Source organism: Xyrauchen texanus, chromosome 38, assembly GCF_025860055.1.
Source record: "Xyrauchen texanus isolate HMW12.3.18 chromosome 38, RBS_HiC_50CHRs, whole genome shotgun sequence".
NCBI classification, from domain to species: domain Eukaryota; kingdom Metazoa; phylum Chordata; class Actinopteri; order Cypriniformes; family Catostomidae; genus Xyrauchen; species Xyrauchen texanus.
In genome coordinates, this window is record NC_068313.1 from 27,007,527 (window position 1) to 27,026,278 (window position 18,752).

General features: G+C 38.1%; 1 protein-coding gene across 1 annotated transcript in view; it reads right to left on the bottom strand.

The window, feature by feature from the left end:
• LOC127632088 (kinase suppressor of Ras 1-like) overlaps positions 1–18,752 on the bottom strand; it is a 48,903-nt gene that overhangs the window by 10,743 nt on the left and 19,408 nt on the right. The window contains exons 2-9 of the mRNA XM_052110566.1: positions 18,256–18,396; positions 4,778–4,925; positions 3,094–3,556; positions 1,920–2,077; positions 1,155–1,224; positions 958–1,041; positions 812–873; positions 605–717 (exon numbers count right to left, since the gene is read on the bottom strand). Coding sequence (XP_051966526.1) covers positions 605–717; positions 812–873; positions 958–1,041; positions 1,155–1,224; positions 1,920–2,077; positions 3,094–3,556; positions 4,778–4,925; positions 18,256–18,396 — 1,239 coding nt within the window. The remainder of the gene's footprint in view (positions 1–604; positions 718–811; positions 874–957; positions 1,042–1,154; positions 1,225–1,919; positions 2,078–3,093; positions 3,557–4,777; positions 4,926–18,255; positions 18,397–18,752) is intronic.

Here is an 18,752-nt window from a genome sequence, read left to right on the forward strand (position 1 = left end):
CTGAACAATCAACATAAATGTTTAATTTTGAAACACAACATAAAACAAAGTACAACGCGGCCGCGTGCTTCTCTCTCCCCAACCAGCGTCTCCGGCTGCCCCTTATCTCGCTCTCCTGCTGATCAGCTGATTCAGCGCCGGCCATGCTCCATCACAGTCCGGCCACGTCCTCCTCCTCGTCACAACTTTCAACTGCAGTACAGTACAGTCAATCGAAGAGACTAAGTCTATACCTCACAGCCTTGTTGCCATTCCCATTTAAAATGAAAGATGGCTCTAGCGTGAATAAGGTCTTAACTATTCCCAAAACATTTGGTTAAAAAATATTTAACAATAACATTCCAACAATGAAACTTATGTAGGTTCAAAGGAATGGAATAGATTACAATTATTGTCCCATTAAATGAAAATAGATTTATATTCCATGCACAGCAGCCACAGAGTTCACAACAATTTTCACTAATACAGAATGTAATGAAGGTTCACCTCTTCAAAAAACACCACCACATGGAGTCAGAACACAAATTGCGTTTTAATTTGATGGTGATGGTGTTTTAACATGACATGACACTTAATTTCCTGGTTTGTGTGGTTTGCTACATACCTTTTTGTTTATTGCCTTCGGTAACGTTCCATACTGATGAGATTCGGCCGGCCGCTCCACCTTGTCGTTAATACCTGACGGAACTGACTCTGTTCTTCTGATCTTGTTTGGAACTGAAAGAACAGACACAGAAACTTTGCATGCTCTACAGCTTAAAGCATTAAACTGTAAAAATATACTAAGGTCTGTACCATGTTGAAGTCTTACATGGTGAAAATGAAATTCTGCACTTAGGAGCCTCTTTGGTACATTTGTTGTGGCATTTTACCCTAAAAAGATTAAAGTAATCATGAGCAAGAAGATACTGGGAAATCAGACATGGTTTCCATACAAGGACTTCTGTTATTCCTTACTTGCACTGTTTACATTTTACACCAAACATCATGTTCTTCTTGCACACCTGGCACATCTGAGACAACCAGGACTTGGTGGAAAACCTTTGAAGAGGATAAATAAGAAAGCCAGTTTCAATTGTCACCCAAAGTAAAGTTGAAAGACCAACAAGGAGATATGAAACAATAAAAACAGACAAAAATGTTGTGGTTTATACCTGTGTGTGACATCTAGACCAATATCTTTCCTCATAATTAGCGGAGAGCTTCCATGCGTTGCAACATTATCTATACAATGGCAAAGACAGTGGAAAATAACAAATAGTAATGAGACAAAAAAAAAAAATGTCTGTGAAACAACCATCAAAATTTGGCTGACAATGGATGACTTCAGCTCTGTTCCAAAAACTGAGTGAGTCATCTTGGCAATAACTCCTTATACAGCTGCCTATTAAAGTAGCATCGCAAGCATCATGGAACCACAGGCAGCAACTGTGTACCACACAATTAGTGCTCCTCGTAAGAAAGGCATGTGGGACTTGACTCACAATTGATTCCAATAGAGTTTGAAGTTAGCTTGTTGCTAAGCTAATGAGGCAGTACTCAAGTAAGCATAAAAATACATAGCACACATAAATATTGGATAAATAGTACATTAATAATTAGATCAAACTATTTGTATTGATATATTTCAGTATTAAATTACATATATGTATAGTCTAAATTTTTCTCGACTCTGCTGCCATCTTGGATTCATTTTGTTGTCACCATGGATTATGGGAGTGCCTTATCTATGAAGGATGCATGAGATGCTTCTTTAGAACCAAAACAAGCCCAATCTTATAAGGCACCATAATGTTTATACGTACCTTTTAGAACAGCTTTATGTCGAGACTAAAGCCTTACAATACATTATGATGTTTTAAAATTGTCTAGTTATATTGTCTGATATAGTTTTACTAGGACTGAAGAAGAACACTTACTTCTTACCCCCGTAGGGTCCCCAAGTTGAGTGGGGGTGTTTGGTAGTATGCAGGGGGAACGCGCCGACAGCAGCGGCGACCTCGAGTGAGAGTCCTCCCAGACATTCCCTCCACCGTTTATCTGCACATTCGGCAGTGGCTTGTTTTTCTTCCCACTTCTGCAAGGCAGAGGAGACTAGATTAAATATCTACAAGTTCTATTTTGCCACCTATACAAAGTTTTACTGGACTAGAGTGACCTTTCTACAGCACTCAATAAACCCGATTCAGCAGCATGCAACCACAAATATTTAATAAACTTGGTAGACAAATGCAGGCATGCTGTTTCAGAGGTAGGGAGTTTGTGCAGTGGACTTCATTTCACACAAATATTCCAAGGAGGAGCTTCGAAATTGGCTATGTTAATTGGCTCATAGAGAGAGAGAGGAAATGAGTGGGAATGATCTAGTACTGGACTCCAGCAAGTCTGAGAAGGGTTCTGACCTCAGCCTTGGGATAACGGGAAACACTGTGGCTAACTGAAGGGGTGGATGCACAAGAAGTGTTGAACTACTTTCCCCCCTCCAAAACCTACCTGGAACTGGGTCATCAGTGATCTCAAATGACACTGCAGATCACTCCCACAGACAAAACACACTTGGTATATAGGGCATACAGACAGCAAAGAATGGTATGCACATGACAAACGTGAACTATAGAGTTGAAAATAGTAGAACATTTTGTCCAAGGAGTTCCATCACACATAACTAAAGGGGAAGCAGCTTTCCAAATGGGTTGTTTCAAACCTATCCTATGCCATCAGAAAGCTTGGAAAATGTTGAATTAGTCACATGGACTAATTTTATTATTATTTTGGGTCCTTTTTAAGCCTTAAAATGAGTCAATATCAACTGCAATTGTATTGCAAAGACACAGGGTTCTTTAACTTCATTAAAACATCTTATTTTGTGTTCCACAGAAGTAAGTCATTCAGGTTTGGAATGACATGGGGATAGGTAAATGATAACAGAATTTTCATTTTTGGGTGAAAATGATGTAAATCACTATGTAAAGCACATTACAATTGTGTATGAAATGTACTATATAAATAAACTTGCCATGCCTATTCCTTTAAGTGCGTTTGGCTTAGGACAATCACAAATGTGGATGAAATAGTATTCTCTGCTAAACATACTTGTTGGGCATGGGGTCCTCTATCTGGTTGGCCAGTTGGCTCTGGCTCTTGCTACGTCTGAGTGTGATGTTGGGCAGGAGGTTCAGCAGTTTGCGACGGGGAGCTGGTGGGGTCCGGGGGAGCATCAGCTTACCATACCTCTTCGATGGTGGGGTAGCTGGGGGGGTGGAGAGCAGCCCAGATGTGCAGCGGTTGAGCTGTGGTGAGGGTGGAAAGGGGTCTGTCAGTCCATCACAGCATGTATGGACAAATGTAGGGAAGTCCGTAGAGGGCAAGGCAGAAACAGAGATGCAGGAGCGAGGGGCAGGGACAGCAGAAGGGGTAAGAGGAGTACGGCTGATGGGGCTGGGACTGTAAGGTCGATGTGCACGTATGGAACAGGTCAGCTGGTCAGCAGTGGTACTGTTGTCACGTTGAGTGGGTTCTGCAATCCAGGGGATACCCCCTTTCCTTAGTTCACCTCCTGGAAAAAAAAGAGAGATTTTAATAAGTTTGCAACACAACATTTGAAGGAGTGTGAGACACTGAAATTCAAACCAAGTAATCTCTGAAGGTTGTTTTGAAGCAAAAAGATGTATTCTGTAGTTGTCGTGATACCAAGGAGAGTGAGTATAATTCTATTTACGAGCATTGATTACACATTTAAGGCTTGAAACATACTCCTACTGCAAGTTAGGGCTTGTTAATCATTAATTAATCATAATTGTTTATTAATTATCTTGATACTGTAATAGCGATTGTTAATATTGAGTAATAGAAGTAATAAATATCTATGCAAGCTCAATTTCTAGTACAGTTGCATTCCAAAATGTGCAAACGCGCAACTTAACAGTACGTTGCGTTTTCAGCATCGCCACAAATGGCATTGTAGCGACCATTGAGTAAACTGTCTTCTATAGTCAGTTCCCTCTTCAGGTACTTGGGGCAGTGGTGGCTCAGTGGTTGAGGCTCAGGGTTACTGACCAGAAGGTCTGGGGTTCAAGCCCCAGCACAACCAAGATGCCACTGTTGGGCCCTTGAGCAAGGCACTTAACTCCAGGGATTGTCCCTGTAATAAGTGCACTGTAAGTCGCTTTGGATAAAAGCGTCTGCCAAATGCATAAATGTAAATGTAAGTCATGGCAGAGCAACAGTCTGAAGAGCTAAAGTTAAACGGTCAACATGTTAGCTAGCAACTGAATAATAATACATTTAGTTAATGGCACAGACATTTTTGAAGGGACACCCTTGAGTACTGAGGATATTTACTGCCACAGTAATGCAAAAACACAGAAAGTATATACTGTAGAATGGGACCGAACATTTGCTATGCATTGGCCGAGCATTTATGTTTGCGTATTTGCATAAAGTCTTTGTGGTCTTCAGTCCTTTTTTTGCATAGTTACAAATGGCTATAATTTGCATATGTCCCTTAAATCAAATTTACATAAGTCAAAGAACAGGGAGCATACTGGAGTAACAGGAGTTTAAGGAGGAGTTACTCAAGGGTTAAAAATAATTGGTCAAGGAAGTGCCCTGGGCAGGATCTGAACATGAACATACTCTACTCACTAAATACATTGACTATCAGAACACTATGCATAATCAAACACTGTCTTTTCTGTGCCTTTCTCTGCTTTGCTGAGCTGAGAGCCTACAGCTGAGACAGCCTGAAGAATGGAAAGAGGAAGGGGTCAGCCCTGACCTGTGTCAGTAGCGCTCTTGAGACAGGAGAGGGCAGCGGTGATGCGGGAACACTCCTCACCACTGGAGCCCAGTCTTTTCATGGTCTCCTCCACCTGGGCACTGGACATCTGCAGTAGAGCATCCAACGATAACTTCACTGGAACTGCCTGGGAAGACAGAATACATTTATAACAAATGCATATTGACAGAAATGGACACGTGTGGTTGCATATGGCACACACTTCTTATTAAGCACTGGAAAATAAAAATCTTTAAAAAAAAAACAATTGAATTAATGTTATTCATTGCATGGAAAATATCCAAACTAAGAAGTCCATCCATCAATAGTTTTCACACAGTTTTTTATTTTAGTTTTTGCCTGAAAATGTCATTTAAAGTCAGTCAATAGTTCATGTTATTTTCATAAATTTTAGTCAATTTTCAATAAAACTGTAACAGACCAAAATTTTACCAAACATTCCAATATTTTGAAAAATGTATAAAATACTTATAAAACTTAATTATTATTAACTATTTAAACTTGTTCTATATCTTTACAGCATTATTTTCTTCATGAGATATTTTCGTCCACAGCACGTTTAAATTAAAACTGCTTGATTATCATTGTGATGCATCTTTTTCGTCTCGCCTTCATTATTGCTGACACTTTAAAAAATCATCAACTTTATTTAACAGTAATGTCATTGGTGAGATTAAAGAAATAGTTCACCCAAAATTTTAATTCTCTCATCATTTACATACCCTCATACCATCCCAAATGTGTATGACTTTCTTTCTACTGCTGATCACAAACAAAGATTTTAAAAGAATATCTCAGCTCTGTAGGTCCAAAAATGTAAATGAACGGTGCCAGAACTTTGAAGCTCCATAAAGTACATAAAGACAGCATAAAAGTAATCCATCAACTCAAGTTGTTAAATCCATGTCTTTAGAAGCAATATAATAGGAGTTGGTGAGGAAAAGATCAACATGCAAGTCCTTTTATACTATAAATTCTCCTCCCTGCCCAGAAGATGGCAATATGCACAAAGAATGCTTATCAACAAAAATAAAAGAACCACCTCTCATAGGAGAGAAGTGAGTGCTTAGTAGACATTTGTAGTAAAAAAAGGACTTAAATACTGTTCTGTTTCTCACCCACACCAATCATATCCCTTCTGAAGACATGGATTTATCCACTAGCATCGTATGGATTATTTTTATGCTGCTTTCTAAAAAAAAACAAAAAACATTTAATTTGGAATGCCCAATTCCCACTACTTAGTAGGTCCTCATGGTGGCATGGTTACTCACCTCAATCTGGGTTGCGGAGAACAAGAGGACAAGACGTGGTTACTCACAAGAATCTGGGTTGCCTCTGAGACTGTCTTATCACTTGGCTCATCGTGCATGACACTGCGGAGACTCTGCATGTGGAGGCTCATGCTACCCTCCGCGATCCATGCACAACTTACCACGCACCCCCATTGAGAGCCAGAACCACTAACCATGACCACGAGGAGTTTACCCCACGTAACTCTACCCTCCCTAGCAATCGGGCCAATTTGGTTGCTTAGGAGACCAGGCTGGAGTCACTCAGCACACCCTGGATTCGAACTCACGACTCCAGGGGTGGTAGTCAGCATCAATATTTGCTGAGCTACCCAGACCCCTTTTAAAGCTGCTTTTAAGTGATTTCTGGTGACCATTCACTTGCATTGTATGGACCTACAGAGATGAGATATTCTTCTAAAAATCTTTGTTTGTGTTCAGCAAAAAGAAAGTCATACATATCTGGGATGGCATGAGGTTGAGTAAATGATGAGAGAATATTCATTTTTGGTTGAAATATTCCTTTAACACTGTTTAGAATGGAAACCCACAGATCATTCTTAGACTCTTGTGCAAATTGCACACAGAAATACAGAGAGTTGGCTGATATCACCAGTTGCAAACTAATGCTGGCTTCTGTGCAATTGCCAGGAATCAAAGTGCACAGATTTTTATCAGTCTGCCCGGAAACAAAATCAAGATCCCAGGCTGCTACAATAAGCACTTCCAAGGAAGAAATAGTCACTAGAATTACTGAAGTTTGTGAGGTTCATCATGGGATCAAATCTTTCAAAGATATTCAGGAGTGTTTCTGGAGACATTTAATCCCTTATAAACAATCCTTGGCCATACCTGTATATTATGATTTGCTCTCACAGTTATGCCTGCCTCTACTCAAATAAAACATACTGAATTCTGTCGCATTACATGTCAGACAAATGGCAACAGTCTGTCTAAGTGAGTGGTTATTGGTCAGATTAAGCAGCAAAGCGTACCAGACAAAAGTCTAACTAAACAATACTAGTCTATCAATGTCTCCAAAATAACAAGGACTGGATATGCGTGAGATGGTACTGCTGTTTGAATGGTCAGCATGGGTCGTTAGTCCCCATAATTACAGCGATAGACGACGTAAAATGTACACCTGTTGTTTCCCTTTAAAACAGACAGTTTGTTGACACCCAATCAACAGAACAGAGTACTGACAATATGTATTTAAAACAATTTGGGTGTGTATCCAGGTTGACAAACCTGCATACTGAAAAGATCTTTTGACAATGCTAAGTAGAGCAGAATGATGCAGGTGGGCTATTTCATATTCTCACACACATACAGGTACACACTACACTTTATCTTAATAAGGGATCATGTAAAGTCAACCAGTCATTATAGCAAAAATAAATAAAGGATCCAGATCCAAAAAGTGAGTTTTGTGTGTTTGTGTGTGATAATGACCAGCAAATCATGCTTATTACATGGCTACTTACTGAATAAATAAACTGTTATTTCTTTATTTTATTTATTGTTTTGTTTTGTTTAATTATGTGAGATGAAACCGACTTTATGTATTGGTTATTGCATTGGAATGGACATCAGTCAATTATTCAGCTTCACTATCGTTATATTTGACTGCAGAATGCCATGATCAACCAATAAGAATCAAGTATTGCAGAGAGCTGTGTATTAATTTCTATATCTTATTTGGCCCATTTATTAACTTTTTTACTTATCAGAACCACCATAATACTCATTTAATTAATATTTGTCAGACACTTATCCAAAGCATCATACAGTGCATTCAAGGTTTTTTAAATACAAATTTATCAATATGTGTGTTCCCTGGGAATTAAGCCCATGACCTTTGGCATTGCCAGTGCCAAAGCTAGGCTCTCAATGAGAGGCCTCGTGTGGCTTTAGATGGGCGGGGAGGAGTCTGTATGTTAATTAGAGGATGATTCACAGAGACAGACAAAAGCAGCATCATGTCCTCCTGGAATTCCCCAGCAGCCACTAAGACTGTTGGCATCTCATGGCCCCAGAGTTAGCCCTGGTCAAAATGCCCTGCATGGTACAGTTCTTTCTCTCTGTCTGCTCCTCTCTGTTCAATTCCTCCACCCAACCACATTCCTGTGCTCTTTGGCATCTCTCTGGCATATTTAAATTCTCACCCCAAACACACACACTAACTTGCATGACTGAAAAACTGCCCAGCAACATTTGGCGCTGTGGTTAGTGTGGTCTACATGGTAAATGATTAGACAACAGGACACAAGAAGGTCCCGTTTATAGAGGATCAGAGGAGGGGCCAAACCTCTAATTTGAAAGACAATGGGGTGTATCAGACTCATCATTACAACATTCTTCAGGGTTTTGAATTTAAAAGTGTGATTCAATATAGCACACACCAACGCAAAGTGGTCACAGGGGCTATTTTGATAACTGTGCTTTCGTTTTCGGTTACTAAATATAGACTAGGTGGACCAGTTTGCTGTACAGTGTATATACAACCACGTCACATTGACACATTAATGTACGTATCGCTGCAGTTTCCTGCTGAAATGAACACAAAAGGTGCTAAAACAACAATGACTTCTATTCCCTATACACAAATCACAAGTAAAACAGCAGATTATCAGTTCATAAACATTTACTATTCACCCTGTTCCTCACACAATGCTATCTTATGACATCAAAACACTTCTCCAATGGTGCATGACTTGTAAGGTGATATGCTTAACGTTTGCATTACACAACCAACTACATTTACAAGCTTGATGAATCACAATTGAATTTCACAGTTGTTCAACTGATAGAACATTGCACTTGCTATGAAAAGAACCAGGGTACAATCTGAAGAGGATGTGAGTGGACATATGAGCTGAAAATGTCATAGTAGCACCAGAAAAATTATGCAGTTGCTTCAGAAATTTAGTTTTTCATGTCGCATTTGCTATTTCTGACACTAGTATCCATTAGGTTTAGGTTTAGGTTTAATGTTTAGGGTAGGGAGGTAGGTTTTGTTGATTTAATATATATATATATATATATATATATATATATATATATATATATATATATATATATATGTGTGTGATCAAATCTACTTAAATACTCTTATGTGCCCATTCACTCTGTTGTTTGATATGTTGCTTCACTCAAGTACCTTCCGCAGACGAACGCCATTCACGCATCTGCCAAAAGTAAGAAATGCACATCAAAATTATTTTGTCTGTATTCTGACCATTAACACTCATTTATACATACATCTTTGCAGTAGTATTAGTGTCATCATACAGTATATTACAATAGTAGAGTGTAACCAGCGCATATTATGTCCGCATATTGCATGTTAGTGCATTAGCGCCATGAACGCATGCTCTAAACTCCTCTCCAAGCAGTGTGGCCGGTGTTTGATGTTCGCAGACAGTATGTCGGTGCGCAGCCGTTTCAGACTTCTTTTTGCCTCCAAGCAAATAACGAACGCCTTTAACGTTAAAAACCTTGTCTGTTTGGGAGAACATTAACTTGATTTTACAACACAGAGTGGACATTTAACCTTTGGAACTGCTGCAATATGTGTAAGGAGCAACGGAATATAATTTTCGTGAGTTCAGGCTCTGAATATCTGGGCCAGGAAAACCACATAGACTCTGATGTGCTTCTTGACACCAGGGATATGCGTGTGCATTATTTAAATGTTGATTTGGGTGTGCACTTTTTTACTATGTATGTGAGCCTTAATTTGTCCTCACAAGTCTCAAGGTTTATTGGTCACATAAATAACCATACACAGTACGACATGTAGTGAAATTCTTGGTAAGACTTCTCTCCCGATAGTTTACGATAAAAATAAATAAATAAATATATATATATATATATATATATATATATATATATATATATATATATATATATATAAAGAGATAGATAGATAGATAGATAGATAGATAGATAGATAGATAGATAGATAGATAGATAGATAGATAGATAGATAGATAGATAGACAGATAGATAGATAGATAGATAGATAGATAGATAGTAGAAATAGAAGTAAAAAACACAATAAAAAAAGACAGTTTACAACACATTAAAATACACAATAAAATAGGAGAAGGAAGACATATGAAGTATGCATATGAATATTAAATAGTGCATAATGACAGATGTAGAGGTAGTAGAAGCAACAGTTTGGCTGGCAATATGTACATTGTGCAAGGTACAGTGCAATTGTGCAGTAATGTTGACCTGCAACAGGCTGATGTTATAGAGGTGATGTTGTAGATGTAGAATAATGATAATATCATAATGTAGAGTGTAATATTGCTTCAAGTGTGTGTTGTTGAATAGTGAAATAAGTCCTGGTGTTGTGCTTGTTTCAGGACAAGGATGGCCTGGGGACAGAAGCTCCTTCTCATTCTCTCTGTTTTGGCCATCAGGGAGGGAAGCATTTCCCTGAGCGCAACAAATAGGACAGTTCATTATTTCCCAACTAACGTCATCGTGGTCAGGTTTAGAATATTTCAAATATCATTAGCCAAGTATGAAAACCACTGTATCTCCCTACTGAACAAAACAAACAGCTAAAACCAGCCTTATCCTAATCTGGTCTCCCAGCTTAACCAGCTAAACAGTGCCCAAAACTGCTCCAAAACCAGTGAACTGATCAGCCTGACCAGGCTGGGCGACCAGCTATACAAACTTAGCCTACCAGTTTAGGCTGGTTTTTCCAGAACGGCCATGAGAGGTCCTCACAAATTTTGGCCATGTTCACACCAGACCGTTTAAGTTTTAATCCTCCATTTTCAATTTCCTGACGTCATAATTTTTGAAAGCATGCAGCTATGCAGAGCGTTTTCGAAAGGTGGAGGAAAACGGCACTCTATTGTAGACAAAAAGCATAAATACACTCACGAGCACTTTATTAGGTACACCTGTACAACTACTTATTCATGTGATTATCTAATTAGACAATTATGTGGTAGCAGTGTAATGCATAAAATGAAGCTGATACAGTTCAGGAGCTTCAGTTAATGTTCACATCAACCATCACAATGTGATCTCAGTGATTTTTTATGTAAACATGATTGTTAGTGCCAGAAAGGCTTGTTTGAGTATTTCTGTAACTGCTGATCTCCTGGAATTTTCACGCACAACAGTCTCTATATACTCTGTAAACTCTATAGAGTTTACTTCTAGAGTTGTTCCCAAAACAAAAAACATCCAGTGAGCGGCAGTTCTGCAGATGAAAACCCCTTGTTAATAAGAGAGGTGAACTGAGAATGGCCAGACTGGTTCGAGCTGACAGAAAGGCTACGGTAACTCAGATAACCCCTCTGTACAATTGTAGTGAGCAGAATAACATCTCAGAATGCACAACACGTCGAACCTTGGGCACTTTATTAGACAATAGTGTTCTGGTGACCTCAGCCTCCAAGGTCTGTGCATGTGTGCGTGTGTGCGCGCACGCACATCTTAAAAAAAAAAAAAGCTAGATATTCAGTACAAATTTGCAACAAAAACATAAAGACAATACATTTAAATAAAATCACAAAAAAAAATGTCTCAATATAGATAGGTAATATAGGTAAACGTGTGTGTGTGTGTGTGTGTCAGTCAAACAGAAAATAAAACCAACACGACATCACAAACAAGTGAAAGCCATCTAAAATGGTATGCATGGCACTCAGAGGAATGGAAATCACCCTCCTAATGGAGACTTCCTTTTTGGCAAAGAGCCAGAGATCAGATTTAGCTGCATCCTGCGACTTTTTCAAACCAAATATTAGCCCAAATCCTATTCTCAAGGTTTAGCTTACAGTTGGAATAACAACAAGAGTACAAAAAGCAACGTAAGCCAGGTCTTAGCCAAACAATAAGCCTAATCCTTCCATAAACCCTCAGTACCGTGACTAACTATTCATCTAACGGACGCATGTTTATTTCTCTATACTGTCATTCACAAAACACAACCAATAAGAGATTAAAGGGCCACGGTTGCATAAGGAGGGCGTAACAACACCTGTCGTTATTACATACAGGTTGTATCTGAGTTAATAAGTGTGAGTTCTGTGTTAAAATGGGCAAGCCGGGGCAGAAAGCAGGTGAAACGACACATACCGATACCAAGGTGATGTCTGGACATGCCTCCTACCTGAATTTATGAGCCGACATAACCATGGGAGTGATGCTATGAACATCAAACCGAGATGCAGCATGCATTAGCTTCCAACCAAACATGTATACAAACATGGTGGCTACATCTGGTCTGTGAATACTTTCCCATTAAACTACAATCAAACAAACAAATAAGCACCCAAATAGCTACATAAAAAACTTACTGACCTACAAACTGCCTTTACAAACTGTATAATAGACAGGAATTGGAGGAATTACCTCAAGCTTGCAAGTCTGTTAACACTCTTGACACACATTGAGTAGATTTCTGCTGTTGCCAATTCTGCTTGCAGCTTTTCTATGACCACAGAGTCTCTCTACATTCAACCCAACTTGCATGCAGGCAGGAAACCAACAAACATAAAAAAACACAAAAGACAGTTGACGCAAAGTTTGAAAGGAAGGCTCTAAAACAAGAAACAGTTAAAAAAATACAATACCATGGGAGATTGTTAAGTTGCCCTTTCTTAAATCTCATTTCCCAGAAACGAAAAATCTAAGTCTCCCCCTCAGAAGTCACACAAGCTTTTGAGAACTGCTCTCTTCTAACCCAAACTTCTCCTCATACCCACCCCATCTCTCCTCCCTTTCTGCACTGTCCCTCCCTTCTATCTTTCCTTCTTGTGAATATGCCTGAGAAGTCTCCACAGCTCTGGACACTCCTCCTAAAAGCAAATGGTCACCGACTGGGCCGTCCCAAAGAAGTCCTGTGTTTTCTGTATACACAAATCTAATCTCCAGGACACAACAGAACTGACTATTTAAAACTTCGGATTCAGTACCAAGTTTTACAGTACACTGGATATCAAGTGGTGAACCAACACAGTATCAAAATTGTCCTTAGATTCAAACATTGAAATGTATTAAAGGGCTAGTTAAAATGAAAATGCTCTCATTAATTATAGACCCCCATTCCAAACCCGTATTACCTTTTTTTCTTTCTTCCATGTTCAGAAGAGGAGGATGTGAAATTTCAAAGAATGTTGATGCTGTATTTTTGTCCATACAATGAATGTGAATGGGACTGAGGCTGTCAGTCCCAGCCTGATTTAATCAATATTACACGACTTGCAAAATGACATAACATGGTTCATTACACATATCACCGCAGTTCCGAGGTGAAATGTCCACTAAGTGGCACTAACAGAGAGTTCTCTCAAACAGACAGGTTTATAAAGGAAATGAAAATTCTCTCATCTTTTACTCACCCACGTCATACCAGATGTGTATACGTTTCTTTATTCAGCAGAACACAAATAAAGATTTTTTGAAAAATATCTCAGCTCTGTAGGTCTATATAATGCATTAAATGGTGATCAGCACTCTAAAGCTTCAATAAGCACAAAAAGTCATGGTTCAATTAATCCATACAACTCCAGTGGTTCAATTAATGTCTTCTAAAGGCTACGATCGCTTTGGGTGAGAAAAGGATCAATATTTAAGTCCTTTTCATGATAATAACTTACTTCTGGTCGCTCTTCAATGCACGTCCATGAGAGGGATCAGTTCGTGCTGCCTCTCGCATGACGTAGTGCCTTCTCACGTTTACGCGAGAACTGATGCGATGATTTGTTTACAAGAGAATGCTGTTCACATGTTTAAATGGATTTGATTTCATTTGAACATGCCAGTGCACTTTTGTCACACGAGAGGGAGCGTGAACGGATTCCCCTCATAGATGCACATTAGAGAGTGACTAAGTAATCAGTTATAGGAAAAAGGACTTAAATATATGATCTCTTTCTCACCCAAAGTGATCATAGCACTTCAGAAGACATTCATTTAACCACTGGAGTCGAATGGATTACTTTTACTATGATTGTCTGTGCTTTTCGGAGCTTTAAATTGCTGATCACCATCAACTTGCATTGTATGAACCTACAGAGCTGAGATATTGTATTAGGCTTGTCTTTATAATTTGATTGTTTGTTTGTTTTCTAGATGTTTCTTGAGTTTTAATGTTTTCATTCATCCGGTAGCCAATAATTCAAAGCACAAACAGCATTTTTATCCATTTTGCAAGTAAAAATGTATTTAATGAGTGTGGGCTTTATTTTCCTTAACATTATGTAATTTTGTTCATGGTTTTCAAGGATGAAGCCTGTCTCACCACCAGTCCATGATGATATTTTGTTGCTTAAATTAAGGAACAGATACACCAAAATACCACAGAGTTTGATTGGACGCACAGCCTTTGACATCAACAACAAAAGAGCAGAAAAATGCTGCTCGTCCCTTTTAAAAGTTGATATTTGTCTATCCTCCTTGTGTATGACTATTTTCACATTTTATTATTTGCGAATATCCATGTTTCTTCCCTGCTGTCCACAACAACCCTATCAGAACAGACCTGCAACACATTTTTGAGTTGCTTGTTACCCACCAGTTGAGAAACATCGCTTTAAAACCACTAGTTGAACATGAGTATAAACTTGACACTCTGATCCTGCAGATATGTTGACTATTGTATGACAAATTGCTTGCTGTGTTCCTCATTTATAAGTCGCTTTGGATAAAAGCATCTGCTAAATGACTAAACATAAATGTAAATATAAATACGCCATATGCTCTACAGAAAGACTTTCATTTATGAGGCTACTAATTGTGCTAAATGTCTTTTGACTGTGTGAAACAGAGATTAATGAGGGTTAAGTTTGACCTGCCACCATGCATTTTGAGCATGAATTATAATTCTGGGCCAAGAGAGAGGCCAAACCAAAGGAACAAAGGAGAGCGAGAGGGGAAGAGCACAGGAAACAAAGGCTTTGGTGAGATTGCTTTTGTCAAAATCTAATTTTTCTTTCTGTCTCTATCTCTCTAACTTAAGGAAGCCTCTTGTAGATCCACAGGATGTTACAAACAAAGAAATTACTCAAGAAACCACTCTTGCCTGTGCCCTTTGAACTTACATGATAACCAATACACAATGGAATGTTTTGGGCTGCCAAAACATTCCAACAAAAATGTTCCAAACACTGGTAAGACTAATATAAGCATTCTATTCCATAGGTGACTCACAATAAGTTTCCGATCTAAAATGTCAAAAAAAAAAAAAAAAGGTTTAAATGGTGGATCATGTTTATTCCACTCACTCTCGTTGAGCAATGGGAAACCCCACCAAGCCAAAGCAGATAACCATATCAAGGAGTAAGTCACAATATGCATAATACAGTGTAGTATATTAGACTATACTATACTATATAGTTATTATTGTGTAGTGACTCTAGCTCTAAGAAAACAATCTTTTTCTCATCCTAACTGATATGGAAATTAGTATATGTCAGGGTATGGTAACATTGTATATGAAACCACAGTGGGTTTTGGGCACTTAAAACATGGACACTTTTCATGCAAAATAGGTTCTAAATCTTCCTCAAAATTATGATAAAAAGTATTTGGATATTTTGTACTAACTAATTGAAACAAGTGGCTATGAAAAGTGATGCCATTTGGTTTGATAATGTGTTATTTACAGTATACAATGTCATTTGTTCATTTTTAAGTGTGTATTAAGTGTCTACTTAGTAACTTTTTGGGGTCACTGGAAATTCATATACTGTGTGTGTGTATATATATATATATATATATATATATATATATATATATATATTATACATATACACACACACATACACATACATACACTGCATATAGGGAGGTATGAAATCATATATTGTATGAAATTAGACATAAACCTGATCAGATATTAAATGAAATAGGATATGGATATGATCAAACTGGTCTTTCTGGTAACAATACTTTAATGTAGAAAAATACAATACATAATACACAATACAAAATCTAGAAGTAAACATCCACTAACAATAACAGGGAAGCCACCAGAGGTATTTCCAGGTATTTTGTCGACACGTTGGGAACCACAAGTCACATATATGTAAAATACCTGCTATGCAATCCATTTCCCTGAACCGTCCAATCATGCAAATTCATTGATTCAGTCCACTCTTGTCTTCCTACCATCTCTTCCTGGGAAAATACAGGGCTAACCCTATTCTCACATATTGTGATATGCAGGGGTCACTGAACTCCCTGCTGCCCACTCCTGCCCATGCTTGCACTCCTGCCCCTAATTCACACTATGGCTGCATGGCAGCCTTGGCGTGATATGTTAAAAAACAACCTTATTAGAAACTGGAGTTTTCTGATTTAGAAAACCATATAACTGGGAGGTAGAGACCCATAAAACACCCCCAAAAAACAATGCTAAATGTGAATAATAAAATTCATATTTAGCATAAGAAAACAAATAGTGGTAACTTTTCCCATGTCTTTTGTGTTCGACGTCAAAGGATGAGTGTCCAATAAAATTATCTGAAAATTTGGCAGATATTCATGTGTCACTTAGACAAATTAAATAGATGCCAAGATGGACAACAACTGCATGTTCCTCAAAAATAAAACCATGCGAGATAAAGTGCTAAATGTGATTAATAATACATTTATATATAATACTACTAATCAAATTGTATATAAATAGTGCATATACTGAAGCAAAACTAGTTGAGAGTTAGAGGACAGAAGGCCACAGAAGTTAGAAACAGAAAGAAACTCTTGGGAGAACACAAAAGCAGGGTAAGTATTTTGTGACATTTGGATCAAAGAAAAGGGAAAACTGGAGGACACATAACAACAAAAACAAAAAGCACAATTTCGGAAACCCCATTCTGACCTACCTCAGTGACCAAAAGGAAGCAGTGAGCTAATCAGAGGCATGCTGCAAACTGACCCCCTCTCATCTCCACTAGGATAAACTAAGCTTCTATTTTTAACGTTTTCATTCTTCAGTCTTGTCTGTTCTGTTTATTTCCCTGTTTGTCTGTTTCCGTGTCTAATGAGGCCACACAAGCCAGCGTGTTTGCCAGGCAGTACTGAATGCAGTTCTGTTCTGGTCAGCTTTGTATGTGTTTGTTACAGAGAGAGGGAGGGAGCGATAGACCTCATTTGGAAGAGTATAAATAGACAGATGGGAGAGTTTTTGATAGAGCGGCTGACAGCAAATTCTGAACTTTTGAGTGGCATCAGGTGCGTGGATCCACAGAGGACTAAATGCAACAGAGACACACAGCACTGAGCTAGCAAAACATCTCTTCTTTAACCCTTAAATACAATTTTTTTTTTTAATGGTAAGAGATCCCATTGGACTTTCATGCTTTAAATATTACTAAATCCAAAAACACCTGAATATGGATAGTCAAGCAATGACAGTATAGTGGAGTGACATACTACATCTAAAACTATTTTAAACCAAAAATGTTATTCTTGTAGAATTATTATTAGTACTTGCCGATTTTGTCCTTTTATTAATGGAAAAACTGCATGGAACATTTGTACTTTTGAAAAAGCCTTTTTAAAATCAAAATAATTACACTGCTAGACTATTTAATTGAACGGCAAAAAGCTAATTTGATAAAAAAAAATGTTGGGGGAAAAAATTACAACAAACAACAAATTAAGAACAGTTACAGCACCTAATATATACTTTTCCTTTTACAATTTAAATAGTATCCTAATATCTTGAAGGTGAAAAAAAGAGTGATATTTTTCACCCAAAAATGAAAATTCTGATATTAATTACTCACACTCATGTCGTTCCAGCCCCATATGATTTTCTCTTTTTCTTGCAATACAAAAGGGGAATGTTAGCATCAGTCCCCGTTTACTTTTACTGTATAGAAAAAGATGCAATGAAAGTGACTAGTAACTAAAAATAAAGCCTTACAGGTTTGGAACAACATGAGGGTGAGTAAATTATGACAGAATGTTCATTACTGGGTGAACTATCCCTTTAAATATTCATGTTATGTCAATTACATATGTCTCAAATCCTTAAATTAAAACATAAATAAATGAACAATGAAAATGCAATTTAGGACCAAAATTTAAATGTCGACTCATTGGGGCCATGAAGCAAGACATTTTTGAAAATCATAATCGGAGTATGAGCACAGAACACACACACACATAAGGTACCTCTATGAGCTCTGGCCTGAGGTTGAGGGTGTAGAGCCAGTCTGTGAGGTGTGGGTATGAGTCCAGTGCCAGCGGTCGGTCACTTCCTGGAACACTCTGCTTCCACTCTAACTGTTTACGGATGTACTTCACTATCTTCACCTGTAGAGGGCCATCACACACACATAGACTTGGGTAATGTCTGGTTTCATCTATGGTAAGGAGCTACTATCAAAGGATCAAAATGTTTGCCTTTTATACTGACACTGCTTGGCAATCTTGTGTACCCTCAAATTAGTTTAACCATTTTTTCCCTTCAAACTAAAAAGGACTAAGCACTGAATGTGTGAAATGTCTAACATGCAGGGTTGGAAAGAGTACTGAAAATTCATACTCAAGTAGAAGTACAGTTACTTCCCAAAAAATGTAGTGTAGATTAAAAGTAACTGTACTAAAAACTACTCAAGTAAAAGAGTAGCTAATTTAAAAGTACTCAAGAGTAGTGAATATTGAGTACT